Genomic DNA, 17798 nt, shown 5'->3' with positions numbered 1-17798 from the left:
AGCTAATCCGGAGGATATCCATACAAAGAGCTACACCACCAGAGAAATTCTCTGAGGATTAAGATAATAAAGCATATATTATCTTAAATATTGGTAAGGGTATTTATTCCTTACCCCAATAGAAGTGTGCACTGTGCTAGGAGTTTGTAGCACGGCAGAGTGTCTCACTTGCATGGTTTTGCACAATATATCACATGTGTATGCGTTTTGGATATATACACGTGTTTTTTCACTTGGGTGAATAAGATTGTATTAACCTTATAGGGTATGAGATTTTTATAAAGGATAATGCACTATGTGAATTTTTTTGTTTTTTTGAGGTAATCAAGGTTTACAAGCAGTGAAGAGTTTTCGTTGGTTGATATTGGAAACTATTTTTCGGACTACACGTATTTGCTTTATTGGACTTTAATTTAAAATTGGACTTTATTTATAGATGTGAGATTATATAGGGAAAAGTATTTTATTAGTGATCACCGAGCATATTTGTATTTATAATTATATCCCTAAATAAAGACATGTGACCATTCCGGTGCATTTTTGATGGTTTTTTTTTTCCGTTTTTGTTTTTCTTAACTTTTTTTTTCTGGAACTAGAACGTACTGGAACCGACAGCACTGGTGTGAACTGTGCCATTGGCAATCATGTAATCTGCTATCAATATGTTTTTGATGCAGAAAAAAACCTGCACTAGACTACATGTAGTGTGAACCGGTCCTAAGGTCTCTTTCTCATCTGCGCATTTCTGAACGAGTGACAAAAATGTAATATATTGCAGTTTACTTGTCCATAGATGAGGTGGCTGTATTTGTTTAGTATACAGTGCACCCAGAAAGTATTCACAGCGCTTAACTTTTGCCACATTTTTTATGTTACAGCCTTATTCTAAAATGGATTAAATTCATTTTTTTCCTCATCATTCTACAAACCATACTCCATAATGAGAAGTTCAATTTGAAATCTTTGCAATTTATTAAAAATAAAAAGACTAAAAAAAAAACAACACATGTACATAAGTATTCATAGCCTTTGCCATGACACTCAATTGATCTCTGGTGCATCCTGTTCCACTGATCATCCTTGAGATGTTTCCACAACTTGATTGGAGTCAACCTGTAGGAAATTCAGTTGATTGGACATGATTAGGAAAGGCATAAACCTGTCTATATAAGGTCCCACAGTTAACAGTGCATGTCGGAGCACAAACCAAGCCATGAAGTCCAAGGAATTGCCCGTAGACCTCTGAGACAGGATTGTATCAAGGCACAGATCAGGGGAAGGGTGCAGAAAAATTTGTGCAGCACTGAAGGTCCCAATGAGCACAGTGACCTCCATCATCCGTAAATGGAAGAAGTTTGGAACCAAAGATCCATTCTCTCCTGCGCTCAAAGACTCAGATAAAACGGGCGTTAGTAACAAGCAGCGTATTCATCCGCTGGTGATCAGAGGTTGTGCAGCTCTATCATGAAGCTGGGGAAGCTTGATAAAACTGTAGAAGAAGATGAAAGAAAGAGCGCACAAACCTTGCGCATTACCTCAATAAATAGTGACTAATTTTATTATTAAGGAAATACACTCACAAAGTGATGGTATAACAGGCATAAGTAACCATAATCCACACAGGTAAATTGAAAAGGGGGGGGGGGAATGAAGGCTAACGGGTTTCAAAGGGTGCTCCCTTCTTTATCAGAGCTGGGTTGAGCAGATAGAGACTTCAGTATGGCAGAGTTCCCATGGCAAGAAGACATTCAGCCACGGAGTGTCCGTATTACAGCAGCTCAGCCCGTTTAGTGTCGACATCGCTAATGGAGATCGCTGTATTATTGGTTCATATTAGTGATTTCCAGCTTCTACAGGCATCCTACAAGTATGGAACATACCTGGTGTAAGCCGGACCAGTGTAACTATATGTAAAACAAAAAAAGTGTGTGTGTTTGGGGGGGGGGGGGTGATAATAAATATATATTTAAATCTTGGCCCTAATTTTATTTTTCCACGACCTTATTATTTTGTGCGTTGACATTTGGACCCCGTGTGCACCTATCATAACCACCCCTTTCCTCTGTCTCCCCAAAGCCCTAGCTGCATGTACAGCCTCGCCTGCACTGTCAGAGTCCCTTTTAAACCAGCCATTTGTTCAATGGTATTAGCAGCATTGCTGTCAGCCGCACAGATTAGAAGTCTCCAGCATTTCCTTATTTATTTATTTTACATAATGCTAAGTCCTTTCTGCTCCGTTTCTCCCTCTCGCAGTGCTGGCATCGCCGTGGGTTTCTATGGCAACGGGGAGACCAGCGATGGCATCCACAGAGTGACATATTCGCTGAGACATGTCAACCACACCGTGGCAGGAATCCAAGATCGGGTGAGTAGCAATAAATAGACTAATCCTTCTGCCTGTGATGTCAGTTCAGCTTTATGTGTAATGTGCGATGGATGCCGGGCTATGCATTAAAAATTGACATGCCTGTGTACATATATAAACCCCGTTAGGCCAACAGCAGGGGCCGGGGAGGGGAAGCTCCTAAAATTTCACTGGTCTGCATTTTGAGCATATGTTATTCTACTCCTTTACATATAAATATAGCAGATTTCCTGCTCATCCATCCTAGAGTTTCGTGTATTTTGGATGTTCCTTAAAGGGGAACTAAACTCTCTCTCTCTCTCTCTCTCTCTCTCTCTCTCTCTCTCTCTCTCTCTCTCTCTCTCTCTCTCTCTCTCTCTTCCTCTCTTTCTCCCTTCCTCTCTTTCTCCCTTCCTCTCTTTCTCCCTTCCTCTCTTTCTCCCTTCCTCTCTTTCTCCCTTCCTCTCTTTCTCCCTTCCTCTCTTTCTCCCTTCCTCTCTTTCTCCCTTCCTCTCTTTCTCCCTTCCTCTCTTTCTCCCTTCCTCTCTTTCTCCCTTCCTCTCTTTCTCCCTTTCTCCCTTTCTCCCTTTCTCCCTTTCTCCCTTTCTCCCTTTCTCCCTTCCTCCCTTTCTCCCTTCCTCCCTTTCTCCCTTTCTCCCTTCCTCCCTTTCTCCCTTCCTCCCTTCCTCCCCCCCCTCTCTCTTTCTCTCTCTTTCTCTCTCTCTCTCTCTCTCTCTACCCCCCCCTCTCTCTCTCTACCCCTCTCTCTCTCTCTCTACTACCCCTCTCTCTCTCTCTCTACCCCCCCCCTCTCTCTCTCTCTCTCTCTACTACCCCCCCCTCTCTCTCTCTCTCTCTCTCTACCCCTCTCTCTCTCTCTCTCTCTCTCTCTCTCTCTCTCTACCCCCCTCTCTCTCTCTCTCTACCCCCCTCCCTCTCTCTCCCTCCCCTCGCTCCCCCCCTCGCTCCCCCCCTCTCCCCCCCTCGCTCCCCCCCTCTCTCCATTGTTAATATCAATATATATTGCCAAAAGTATTGGGACACCCATCCAAATCATTGCATTGGAATCACACCTGAATTCCTGTGAATCGCACTGCAAACCAGCCTGAACATACACTATATTGGGACACCCCTCCAAATCATTGGATTCAGGTGTTCCAATCATCTCCATGACCACAGGTGTATACAATCAAGCACCTAGGCATGCAGACTGCTTCTACAAACATTTTGTGAAAGAATGGGTCGCTCTCAGGAGTTCAGTGAATCCAAGCGTGGTACTGTGATACGTTCATCCATGAAAAATTCCTTGCTACTAAATAGTCCACGGTCAACTGTTAGTGGTATTATAACAAAGTGGAAGCAACTGGGAATAACAGCAACTCAGCCACAAACTAGTAGGCCATGTAAAATGACAGCGGGGTCAGCGCATGCTGAAGCTCACAGTACGCAGAAGTTGCCAACTGTCTGCAGAGTCAATAGCTAAAGACCTCCAAACTTCGTGTGGCCTTCAGATTATCACAACAGTGTGTAGAGAGCTTCATGGAATGGGTTTCCATGGCCGAGGAGCTGCATCCAAGCCTTACATCACCAAGTGCAGTGCAAAGCATCGGATGCAGTGGTGTAAAGAGCAGTGAGGGCGCGAAGTGAAGTGAAGACGCGTTCTCTGGAGTGACGAACCACGCTTCTCTGTCTGGCAATCCAATGGATGTGTCTGGGTTTGGCGGTTGCCAGGAAGACGGTACTTGCCTGACTGCACTGTGCCAAGTCTACTTTGTGGGAAGAGTTTGGGGATGGCCCCTTCCTGTTCCAACATGACTGCGCACCAGTGCACAAAGCAAGGTCCATAAAGACAGGGATGAGCGAGTTTGTGGTGGAGAAACTTGACTGGCCTGCACAAAGTCCTGACCTCAACCCGATAGAACACCCTTGGGGATGAATTAGAGCGGAGACTAGGAGCCAGGCCTTGTCATCAGACATCAGTGCCTGACCTCACAAATGCTCTTCTGGAAGAATGGTCAAACATTCCCATAGACACCCTCCTAAACCTTGTGGTCGGCCCTCACAGAAGAGTTGCAGCTGTTATAGCAGCAAAGGGTGGGCCAACTCAATATTGAACCCTAGGGACTAAGACTGGGATGCCATTAAAGTTCATGTGCGTGTAAAGGCAGGCGTCCCAATACTTTTGGCAATTGTGTGTGTGTGTGTGTTTACATAAAGAAATTCACTTTATTTGAAACTTGTCATGTGTTAATGTTTTTTAAATTATTTTATTTTTTTGCTATGTGCATATTGGCTACCTTACTTAACCTGCGCCCGGTTTTGCCTTGCCAATCTTTATCTGATAATACATTTATTGATGTAGTTGTTCAGACAACTGTTTTGTAATTTTGATCAAATCTAGGAATGATTGATTTTTGACACCATTTTAAAACTTTAACTGATTTTAGCCAGTCGAAGACTACAGTGCCTTGAGAAAGCATTCACACCCTATGTTGGTTACAACCAAAAACGTAAATGTTATTGGGATTTTATGTGATAGACCAACACAAAGTGGCACATAATTGTGAAGTGGAAGGAAAATGATGAATGATTTTCAAAATTTTTTACAAATAAATATCGGAAAAGTTTGACGTGCATTTGTATTCAGCCCCCCGGAGTCAATACTTTGTAGAACCACCTTTTACTGCAATTACAGCTGCAAGTCTTTTTTGGGGATGTCTCCACCAGCTTTGCACATCTGGAGAGTGAAATTTTTGCCCATTCTTCTTTGCAAAGTAGCTCAAGCTCTGTCAGATTGGATGGAGAGCGTCTAAACAGCAATTTTCAAGTTTTGCGACAGATTCTCAATTGGATTTAGGTCTGGACTTTGACTGGGCCATTCTAACACACGAATATGCTTTGATCTAAACCATTCCATTGTAGCTCAGGCTGGACGTTTAGGGTACTTGTCTCTAAAATGCAGATCAACACACAGGTGTGAATTAGCCCTAAATGAGCCCTTAATGGTAACATGAAATATAATGAATAGGTTCTTTAGTGTTCTGGTCAGTTTCTGACCTCTGTGCGTTGTCAGCTGATTACTATCACAAATTATTGCAAGCACTGCAATCAGGAATAGTTGTTTTTGGCATGGGTCACAAGATCCTTTTGGAAGAGGGACTTTTTCTGCATTTAGGAACTTGTGGTTTTTGCAAGAATTGTTTTTCTTATTAATTTTGTGAACTCCGCACTACTTCTGTTTTTCCACGTTACTGTACTATTGTGATCTCAGAGTTTTGTCAGTTTCTGTGCCGTTTAAGTTTTCAGACCTGAATAGTAAATTTCTTACAATCAAAAGCCTAATGAGTAAATGGCTTGTTCTTAAAGGTGATACACATTGTTTTAAAATACATTCAGCTATATTTTGTATTATATTCAAGAACAGAAAGATGCAAGGTTTTTTTTTTTCTTTTTTTTTTTTCTTTCGTTGGGTAGATATGGAGCGCCACTTATGTCATATTTCCTGATGAGTACAAATTTGGTACTCCTAGGCTTTTATTGGTTAGTTTATTAATGTGTTATTCAGGAGTGAATGTCAGATTTCCTCCTCAAGTGGAGAGACTTTTGGATTGCACCAGTGGTCTCCAAATTGCCGCCCCGACTGAATTTCGATCCATGTATGGCTGGCTGTAGTATAACCTTTTCACTTTATCTGAATCTGGAAGGGCACTTTATATGAAAGGTAACTGCTCTTCTTAAGCAGTCCATAGATTATGCAATTTTCTTTTCTTCCAGGAAAGAAAATCGCTTGAATCCACCATCAGCACATTCTGTGTTGATGGGGGAATCCCTCCGGCACCGCTATTGTGTTCTTCCCTGCCAGCAGAACACAGTGATCACTGCTGACCATTATAGCAGCTGGCAGAACACAGTGATCACGGTTGGCGGCTATGATTGCGTGGAAATGTGATGTACAACCAGCCCACCCATACATGGATCGAATCTCGGTTATAGCCGCCAGTAGTAGTTGCTTTCAAAAAATCTGATTGGCGGGTTGTACTGAAGTCAATCAATGGATCAACCTCAGTACAACCAGCCTGCCCATAGATGGATTGAATCTTGGCTGGTTGCTGCTGAACCTGCCGAGATTTGATCCATCTATGTCTGGCTTAAGCTACACAGAATAATGGCCCTAGGCTCTACTTACTCTAAAATCAGGTGGGGGGGATCATTGCCAGTGACTTTCCCACCACCCTCCACTGACAGCTAATGGATCGATTGACTTGGGTACAACAAGCCTACTGGATTTTTCTACACATGACTACTGCCCGCGGCGGCAGCATTCAGCTCTCCCGGCCGGGAAGAATCCCCGCACCTCCCTTGCCAGCAGAACACAGTAGAACTGCTGGAGGCATTCCTCCAATACTGAACGTGTTGATGGTGAAAGCATGGTGAAAGTTAAGTATGTTCTCCTCCCTTAAGACATTTCTGTCCCTATATCTGCCATTGTATCCCCTATGATGACATAATGTGCAATAATCAGTGATGCACGTTCCACACTTTGTGGAACATTGCTCTGGTATATAGGTTGCTGATGTTTCTGGAAATTTCAACTTGTTTGCTTGCGCTCTTCTCAGGTCTCTGAAACCACCATAGCGCTAAACCAAACTGTGGAACCAAATCTGATAGAACTGGAAACCATGTTTACAAAACACACAGATTACGTTCTCATCGTCCAGAAACTTCAGGGTCTTCTGTACACACTGGTCCAACAAACCTCTGAGATACCGTTCTGGAAGAACAATGACATTTCAATGGATGACCTGGCTAAACAAGTGGACACCTACGACTGGTACAGGTAAGCAGTGTTCTACATAAACAGCTGGTTAGAGATACTGCTTTACTTAATGTTATGGAGCTTGTGTGGTGATTGTTATTTTGGTACTGTCAAAGGTCTACCTGGTAAATAATCCCATTGTGGGAAACATACCAGCCACAACTTTCAAGCCTTTTTCAGCTAAAGATGGCTGATGATCTGGCTATACAAGTGGACCCATATGACTGGTACAGGTAAGAGGTGTTCTGCATACACATCTGGTTAGAGATACTGCTTTACTTATGGTGTTTGTGTGGTGGTTGGTATTTTGGTACAGTCAAATGTCTACCTGTTAGATAATCCCACCATGGAAAACCTACCAGCCAAAACAAGGCTTTTCCAGCCTAACATGGCTGATATGTAATCTTAGCTTGTCCAGCAAAGTACAGACTCAAGCATCTATAAAGTTATATATGGGCATGGATATGCTTACATGTCTATTTGTGAATGCTATCCATATTTCTGTTGGGTACTATGACTTCCACTTTAGGTTTACTGGTGATCTATAAGCACTTGCTTAACCAGGGCACTATAAAAAAAAAAGTAGGCTAAGAAAGATGGAGGCATTGTCTATAGCAACCAGTCGCTTGCTTTCTCTCATTTTTAAAGGCCTCCTTGGTTCCATTTCGGTACATTTAGTATGTATTGGCTTGTGTTTCAGTACCATCTAAGGCTTCATGTACACGGGACGTTTGGAAAACACTTCTGAATGATGGAAACTGACTGCTGGAAAACGTAGGTTAAAAAATGTCTCTTTAGCCGCGTTTGCATACCGCGTTGATGAGCGTTTATGTTCGTTTGCATTTAGAAGCGTTTTTAAAGATAACATCAGGAGACCTTCCGAAATGCACTGAAAAACCGTAAAAAATTTGCTATTTCAGACATTTTGGGAGAAATAGAGAGAGCAGAAGCAGAGAGAGCAGTATGTGTTGAGATTACCTGTCTTTTCTGGTTGTATTCACTATGGATCCCATCATGAGCATAATTCAGCACGTTCTACCATTTTTTTTTCCTTCACGTAAAACCTGGAACTGACTGTGCTGGTGTACTGGGTCCATTTGAATACATGGGAAATGATTTGCATGCATTTCTGATGATGAAAAAAAGGCTCTGGACAGCATCTGGATATGGAACAGTTAAAAAAACGCTTCTAAATGCAAGCGCTTATAAATGTGGTCAGCCGTGTTTACAAGCGTTTGACACGCTGATAAAATCTACTCCTGAACGCAAGTTTGGCGTGTTCAAAAAAAGACTGTAAACTCAACTGCCTGTAAATGACATGGTGTACATGGACACATAGGAATACATTAGGGAGAGTTCAGGGGCTGCTGAAAAAAAATGCAGAAAAGCTCCTAAACGTGAGTTTATCAGCTGCAGTGTACATGAACCCTAAATGATTCTTCTATTCAATAAAAAGTACTACTGTGAACCTGTTCACACACTGCAACCTGGAAGCGACGTCGTGAAACTCACTGAAAATTTAGCATGCAGTTTTCATAGAGCATGTTGCCTGAAACCAGAATATGTAATGTGTATGCATGTGCTGATGCTTTGGAGTAAAAATACAATTGTTTGTCCTTTTTATTCTGGTAGATATAAAATATTGTTATTGTATATTTACCATTTGCAGCCAACAGAGTTGTATAACCCACCCTCTGATTGCTAGCAAAGATTAGAACATCTAGATTTTTGATTAGAATAGCTAGTGCTGGGCTTTCTCATTTGAAAGTCCAGCATTTTTTGCAAACAGAATATTGTGCATGCATCCTGTATTAAGCATTCATTGCAAGTAGGATATATCAAGGGCATCCTGTTGTAAGTACTCATTTATAAAATAAAGATTCTACATTAATTTTATAAAACAAGTCAATTCAGATCAAATTGATCAAACCAGTTATACAGTGTCTTATGAAAATATTTACCACTTGGAAGTTTTCTTTTTTTTTTTTTTAATAAAATAGACTTAGTTTATTTCAGGTCAAAGTGAGAATGGATCAAGGCACTTAACATCTAAATAGTGAGAGGATTTCAGGTCAGCCTGTTCTGAGTCTTCCGTTTGGAACATCCTTTGAATCTGCTTGGTTTTCCTCCAAGGTGTAGCCATAGAAAATAACCAACTCCCTCAACTGGCATTTGATGCAGACAAGCAACAAGTGTTTTTATTTCCACCCCCTGTATTCATAGCCATGTTCTCATTTGAAAGAGCTTAATGGGACTTTGTCACAAGAGAAGTATGGGGCTGCCTTTTGAAGTTGACCATCTGAGAATGTTAAATAGATATAAACATATCGGAATTTGAGCATAAACACATATACAATCACAAACTGAACTGGTGACCCCCCACATATATAATCCCCAATCTGGGGGACCAATTAATAGTGAGGTAAGTGATTCCTTGCAGGGGAACACAATGGATAGCACAAGTGAAAAAGTGTCCCAATTCAATGCATCATGCTAATTAGCAGTCCATATATTCGATTCCAAATGTGCAAGGATTCAAACATACAAATGTGAATGTAACCGCAGACTATAGGTGCCACACACTGTGATGTGATATCTGTAAGTAGCCAAAGTGCCTCCTCACCTCCTTGATATGACCACAAGGGCCAACTCGCTTTGTGGAATATCCACATATACCAAGAGCCACGTCTCCAGATGAACCCTCCTGGATGCCTTGTAGCCTCCAATGCTCTGGATCAATCTCCTGTCACCTGGCACTCACAAGTATCCGTTTTCACCATAGGGTCATAGCAAATAAAAAAGATCCTCCATAGTGTGATACAGTAAATACTTTATTGCCAGCCAGAAGAATAATAGAAATGCCCACTCACATGTCCGTGGTGTACACGAAGCGTTATCCCCTGTTATGGGTATGTACACTAGATAACTCGTTTTCCAAGATGGCGTCCGCATCATATGGGGTCACCAGTTCAGTTTGTGATTGTATATGTGTTTATGCTCACGCATGAGTTTAAATTCCTATATGTTTATATCTGTTTATTTAGCCGTACACCATTATTGTGTATTATATTCATTCACTTTGTGGTTAAAGATCAGGTGTTAGCAGCTTAGGGTAGGGTTTATCCATTTCCAGCGCAGGAGACTTTCCTTTCTCATCTGAGAATGTTAGGTACTTATCTGTGTCTGGCTTGAATATGTTTCAGGTACTTTTTTTTTTTTTTTTTTTTTTTTTTTTTATCAGGTACCTTTTTTTTTTCTTTATTAAATGTAAGCATGCCTGTTCAGTCCCCTTGTTTTTTTCCCTTCCAAAGTACATGTACCGCTACATAGTGAGGAGCAAAAGGCTGTAAACACTGTGGCAGTCAAGAATGAACCAGGTAGTGTGATTTCGCACATATATTTTTTTTGTGTTTTTTTATTTTTTGCCTCTCTTATGCTTCTCCTCCATAAAGTCACACGCTGCCTACAAAACTACATCTGCTGACCCAATCTACTCACATATGATCAAATGTATTCCTTTCACACATCTCTTGTGAGCAGAATCACCAAGTACCTGTACTTTCATTGAAGGCAGCATTTTCCATATTACTGATGGGGATCATTTCTCTTTCATCAGCAGGACCATAACCTGGTTTTGTAAAGTATATGCGCTATCTATTTATATCTACTTTACTGAATCTAAAGTGATCGCATATTCTCTGTTCTCAGCTGCATAAGGGGCTTAGAGAGCTAGGAGTAGTGAAACATCAATACACTGATTTTCTTGGTGAATGTGGAGGAGAAAACATCACAAGTCTTGGCCATTGGAAGACAGGAAGACTGTTCTCCCAGCATAGCCAGAAAACTGACCACATTGAAATAGATGTGCTTTCATGCCTAGTGTGGTCAGATTGAAATGGGAAAGCAGTGGGACTGGCAGGAACACCAGGAATTTCACACAAAGGAAGCAATACAAAGAGCACAGGATAGATTTTACCACAAGTACATGGTACAACAGATACAGTATATATCAAAAATATGAATTGTTGGGGTACTGCATTCTATGTTTTGGAAGAAGAGAATAGAGAAAATCTCTTGGTTAAGAAAGCTCTATCAGGATCGACTTTCAGATGTGGGATTTCCAGGCTAACTTGTTTTCCCTTCAAGTAGGAGAGATCAGCTTGATGGATATGCAGACAGCTATAAAAGTCTGACAGAATCAAATTTGGCTGGAGTTCCATTTACAGTACGTACTTGTGGAAACAGTAATGTTAGATCTATTTAGAACTAGAATCTACACTCATCAGCCACTTTATTAGGTACACCTTGCTAGTGCCAAGAAAATATTCCCCAACACCATTACACCCCCACCACCAGTCTGAACTGTTGATACAAGGCAGGATGGATCCATGGTTTCATGTTGTTTACACCAAATTCTTAACCTACCATCTGAATGTCGCAGCAACCAGTCTGCCCATTCTCCACTGACATCAACAAGGCATTTTCATCCACACAACTGCCACTCACTGGATATTTTCTCTTTTTCGGACCATTCTCTGTAAACCCTAGAGATGGTTGAGTGTGAAAATCCCAGTAGATCAGCAGTTTTTGAAATACTCAGACCACCCCATCTGGCACAAACAACCATGCCACGTTCAAAGTAACTTAAATCCCCTTTCTTCCTATTCTGATCGGTTTGAACTTCAGCAGTTCATCTTCACCATGTCTAGATGCCTAAATGCATTGAGCTGCTGCCATGTGATTGGCTGATTAGCAATTTGTGTTACCAAGCAATTGAACAGGTGTACCTAATAAAGTGGCTGGTGAGTGTATGTCTAAATGGATCTAACATGTCTGCTTCCACTTTGTGCTTATGCATTTAAAATATTAATTAATGTATGTACTGTATACAGTATATACATTCAATTGTATCTGACTCTTGGCAATATTATGGGCCAGCTCTCTGGGGACTATGTCTGATTGACTTGAGAGCCTTTTTGGTCAGCAGGTTTTTCCTCCAACCCTTCCCAATTCCTCATGCTTGAGACTAGCATGTTTTCAATATTAAATGTGTGTAGCCAATTTGTACACACATACTAGGGCCAAATAACCTATATGTCTTTAGAGTGTGGGAGGAAACCGGAGTACCCAGAATAAACCTATGCAAATCTAATGTCCTTACCGAAATTGATCAAAGAACCTCATTGCTGCAGAGAAGTTCCAACCACGAATACACTGCTCGGGCCACGAATATCTATTATTATTACAATGTGTCAATTTTATTGTAACTGTCAGTAACATTTCAATAAATATTGAATTATGGTGTTCCTTTCAAAGTGAATTTCACTCTATCAGTAAAATATATTAGCAGATCGCAAGAGAGGTGAGGGTAAGATGTATTATACAGCTTTTCAATCTCAACATTCAGAAACATTTTGTGCCTGACTAAGTCTTAATGAAACACAACTACACGCTGAGGCAGTTTTTTTTTTTTTTTTAATGTTAAGTGGAAAGTTGAGTACTATTGGTTGACTCAAGCTGAATTCTAGATCTAAATCCCAAACTCTCCCAAGTGTGAGGCAGGAGAACATAGTAGAGGGTTGAATACGCCTTTGAGTCACAGGCGAGTGCTTTATCTGGGGTGTCTGTGAATTAAACCAGGTGTGTTTAATCAAGCGCAGGTTCTGAGTATTAGATGGTTTATGAAACACGCCATTTAAGTGTGCGCTTTTATATTTTTTCCTCCCAGCTCTTTCTTGCTTTTCTTGGCTGCTCTCCTGCCTGTGACAGTTCAATCAAGTGAGAAGGAAGTGGGCTTTCTGCCTTGCATTACTAGACTGGAGAGCAGTAACGCGTAACACCTAGCATTCTTTTACTGCCCTTTGCACATCATTTTTGCTATTTGCACTATACTGTTAAGTGAAGGTCTGCGCTGGACAACCTGCTCATGATTAATGGCCTCATGTGTTCCTCCAAAACCTCAAAGGGTCAAAGGTCTAAAATTTTGAAATTTACAAATTGAAATATAAAGCAGCCAGATCTGTAGAGTGTAGTAACTATGGTTTTTAGTTTTATGCATGTTGGTTACCATGACTGGCATTAAACTCAGCAAATATTCGCAATGAAGTGCAGAATTCTAAGAGCAATCTTGGCCACAAAAGGTTAGCCTCCTACTGATGTGAAGACTTGACCGTGGTTTTGCTTGAATATCTGGATAATTGTTCTTCTCTTGTTCTCTTTCTTTAGATGGCTGGGTTACCTAGGGTTGCTCCTCTTTCATGTCTTCATTTGCCTCCTGGTGCTTTTTGGTCTTATCCGGAACTCAAAGGCCATTCTGGTGAGGTAAGTTGATTGGCTATCGGTGTTGGCATACATGTTTTTTCTGCTTTTTCTTTTCTCCAAATAAGCGTGAAGTCAGCCATACACTGGTTGAATTCTGAAAGAATTTTCTTTCGAAAATCGTAATTAAGATTTTTCGATTGAATTTTGCATCATTAGTGGGCCGCAGCATCGGCCGATTTTCGTGCAGCCATCGAATTTCAGTGAAAAACAAACAAACTTCTAATCAATGAGGGGAGAACTGTGCGAGAAATATCAAAAAAGAAAAAGAAAAAAAGAGCATGAACTAGAACGAAAAGAATATTCCCAGCAATGAGAATTCTTTTCTGTAGCAATATGAGGTTAAATTGAAGCTTGGTTGGTTGAATTTCAAAGTTAATGGTGGCACCATCAGATTACAAAATGAATGAAATTTCAGATTTTCTAAAGAAAATTTGTTGAGAATTTGTCCCATGTATGGCCTACATTTAGGCTATGGTGGTCATGTCAAGTTCACCTACTGCCTAATCCAGCCTTTCTCAACCTTTTCAACACAGAAAACCCTTGAAATAACTTTCCTGCCTCAGGGAACCCCTGCTAAAAATTACTGTATCTACAACTCACAATACATTACTGTGATTGCCAATGGGAATATTTTTCTTTACACTTGTGGTCATTGGGAAGAATTACCGATAGATCAGCTGTGTCAGTGTGAACTTATCTGAGAGGCAGAAATTGCTCATTGCTCAAGGAACCCCTGGCAACTTCTGGGAGAACCCTTCTTTCAGGGGTAAGACCTCCCACTAGAGTTACCATCTACATATTTGTAGAAGCCAGGGGCGGACTGACCATTTGGAAACTCGGGCACTGCCCGAGGGCCCAGGGTCAGTAGGGGGGCCCATGAGATGCCCCTGGTACTTTTTTCATAGGCTTTTTTGAGTTTGGGCAAGGACACAGGGGCCCCAAGATCCCCTATTGCCCGGGGGCCCCATGAGTTGTCAATCCGCCCCTGATAGAAGCCATGGTGGATGGTGCAACACTTCCTGCAGATCATGCCGTAACAAAGGCGTTTTCCTCTGCATGGCCAAGCTGTATACCCTCCTATACTTTGTTGCAGGCCCTCCAGTAGGGTGATTGCCAGCAAGCCTTATAAAGGGCAGGGCATGGAAGGCTTCCAAATCCCATTCTTCCTGCTTTCTGGCCTACTCCACTGTAACATGCTAAGGGGTGTACAGTGGCCAGCCAAGGGGACAGTTCATATTTCTTCACATGTACCTGGAATTCACAGGCATGGGGGATAGAACAAAAAGTTGGCTTCCTTTTTTATATGAAGGTCTATGTTTTTGTGACGAAGTAAAGCTATGTGGCCTTTTTTTTTCTTTTTTTTTTCATTGTCATACTTTTTAAACCAGCATTCCTTTTGTGTCATCAGCGAATGTCCGGGCTGTAATAATGCCCACAGCTATTTTGGCAGCGGATCGGTTTCTGAATATTTAAAGTGCGCAAGTAAAAACTGCATTACAGGCACTGGGATTTTGATGTGATCACCATGGTTACACAAAGCAGCTGGCAGCTGTATCGGTGCCAGTCATATATTTGTTTTAATTATTTCTTTTTCGGTCACAGGTCCATTCTTCTGTAGCAACGTTTTTCATAAAATGTGGCTTGGTCCCCAGGAGGGCAGCTTACATTAGTAATAAATGTGTTTTTTTTTTTTTTTCTTTTTTTTACAGGAGGCATTACGCCGAGGGGTGGAGGTGGGGGGATTCATATATTTTAAGCTGCCTAAGCCTGTAGGTTTCCCTGGCAGCAATGAAATGTCTTAAAGAACCTCTAAATACTAAAAAAAAAAAAAAAAAAAAAAAAAAAATCCTGCGTGTTCCCTCCAGCTATAGATGGGTGCTGTGCTGAAATGGCTGATGGTGCCTCCAAAACATAACTGTCAATCCAGAATGTCACCAGCACACCGTGTTCAAACAAAGAATCAGGACAATTTTATTGTCGCCACAAAAACAGGCGTTTCAAGGCTGCTAAGGGTCATTTCCACAGGTATCAGGTGCTGAACATGGTGATATCTTGGATTGAGATTTAGCCAGGGTTCACATTTGTGCGGGCCGCATTTTGCGCGGGCACGAGAGACCATTCATTTAAATGGACTCCCATGCCCCGTGACACGCAGGGAAGAAGCCCCTGCACTACTTCTGCAAACGCAGCCTGCACGGGAACCTCGGTTCCCAGTACGGTTGCGTTTTTCAGTGCGGGCGGCGTGCCATTAGAACTAATGGCACCCGTCCGCGGGTACGCATTCCTCTGTGCGGGTGGTGCAGCTGCACGGATTTTCGTGCGGCACCACCCGCACAGATGTGAACCTAGCCTTAAGCTGGGTTCACACTACTGCATGTCGGGAACGCACACAAAATCACAAGCTTTCTTGACCTGCACATAAACACGCTTCCCTTTACCAGACTTGTGGCAGTGCCTTTAATTTTTTATTGGTACCCACATGCATCTGCCAATGGGTGCATCACCTTTTTGGAAAAGAGTCGGGGACTTCTCTTCTGTGTTTCTCACACTTAGGGCAGCCTATTGAAATTAATATGCTGCCCTACACGAGACGCACAGGAGCACGCTGGAAACGTGTGTGCTCTTGGTGGCACCTGTAGGTTTAAATTTAGCTATATAGCACCAATGTCACATGGATACAGATAGTGGGCCATATTGATCAACCCAATGGGAGAATTTTTTTTTTTTTTTTTTTTTTTTTAAGGCAGATAGTGTTGTACTACCACAACTTGGTGGATCACCTGTCCATCCATCTTACTGCAAAAAGAATCAGATCGGTTTCTGAAACAGATTAAGGCCCATTTACTTATAGTTTTACAGAATGCATCACACTATTGTGGCAAAACTGTGGTCCTCTGATTTTGTGTTTTGGAGCACTGGTGGACCCAAGATGGGATATAAAATACAATCATTCTTTAGAATTATTTTGTTCTAAACACTCATGATTTCACTTGCTATGTACACATACAGTATTTATAGCCCCCAGGTACAGCTTCCTCTACAGCAAGACCTGGGAGAAGCGCAGTAGTGGCATCTCCAAATCTCATAAGAGTATCAATCAGGGGCAACCGTGCCTTAGGTGATCTCACACTGCAAATACAGCAAACTAGTTTATGAATGATGTCATATATATATATATGTATATGTGTGTGTGTGTGTGTGTGTGTGTGTGTGTGTATATATATATATATATATATATACACACAGTTGCAAGAAAAAGTATGTGAACCCCTTGGGATTACATGGAGTTTTGCATGAATTGAGCATAAAATGTGCTCTGAACGTCATCTAAGTCACAACAATAGAAGAACACAGTCTGCTGAACATAATACTACACAAGCATTAGATGTTGCCATGGTTTAATTGCACATAACATGTAAACATTTACAGTGCAGGGAGGAAAAAGTATGTGAGGCCCTAGCTTAATGACTTCTCCCAGAGCTAATTGGAGCCAGGAGTGAGCCAACCTTGACTCCAATCAGTGTGATGATATTGGATGTGTTGCTGACAGCTGTCCTGCCCTTAAAAAACACACACCTGTTTTGGGTTTACTGGTTTCAAGAAGCACTGTCTGATGTGAACCATGCCTCGCAGAAAAGAACTCTCAGAAGACCTACGATCAAGAATTGTTGACTTGCATGAAGCTGGAAAGGGTTACAAAAGTATCTCCAAAAGCCTTGATGTTCATGTGTCCACGGTAAGACAGACTGTCTACAAATGGAGAAAGTTTAGCACTGTTGCTACTCTCTCTAGGCGTGGTCGTCCTGTAAAAATGACTGCAAGAGCACAGCGCAGAATGCTGCATGAGGTAAAGAAGAATCCCAGAGTGTCAGCTAAAGACCTACAGAAATCTCTGGCACATGCTAACATTTTTGTTGACACATCTACAATAAGGAAAACATTAAACAAGAATGGAGTACATGGGAGGACACCACGGAGGAAGCCATTGCTGTCCAAAAAGAATATTGCAGCACGTTTTGAAGTTTGCAAAAGAGCACCTGGATGTTCCACAGCACTACTGGCAAAATATACTGTGGACAGATGAAGCCAAGATTGAGTTGTTTGGGAAGAACACACAACACTATGTGTGGAGAAAAAAAGGCACACCAACACCAAACCTCATACCCACTGTAAAACATGGCGGAGGGAGCATCATGGTTTGGGGCTGCTTTGCTGCCTCAGGGCCTGGACGGATTGTTGTCATTGATGGGAAAATGAATTCCAGAGTTTATCAAGACATTTTGCAGGAAAACGTACGACCATCTGTCCGCCAACTGA

At 41.7% G+C, this 17798-nt stretch overlaps 1 protein-coding gene across 7 annotated transcripts in view; it reads left to right on the top strand.

Annotated features, from left to right (window-relative positions):
* The window catches only part of TTYH3 (tweety family member 3), a 204577-nt gene that overhangs the window by 102239 nt on the left and 84540 nt on the right, over positions 1-17798 (top strand). For all 7 annotated transcript variants that reach the window (XM_089682543.1, XM_089682523.1, XM_089682565.1 and 4 more), the window contains exons 3-5: positions 2254-2365; positions 6961-7181; positions 13386-13481. In XM_089682543.1, the coding sequence (XP_089538669.1) occupies positions 2254-2365; positions 6961-7181; positions 13386-13481 (429 nt within the window). The remainder of the gene's footprint in view (positions 1-2253; positions 2366-6960; positions 7182-13385; positions 13482-17798) is intronic.

This window comes from Staurois parvus, unplaced genomic scaffold (genome assembly GCF_062004578.1).
Source record: "Staurois parvus isolate SC_StPar_1 unplaced genomic scaffold, SC_StPar_1.0 ptg000018l, whole genome shotgun sequence".
Lineage (NCBI taxonomy): Eukaryota > Metazoa > Chordata > Amphibia > Anura > Ranidae > Staurois > Staurois parvus.
Note: the sequence above shows the minus strand (reverse complement) of the source record. Positions and strands in the feature narration are given on the sequence as shown.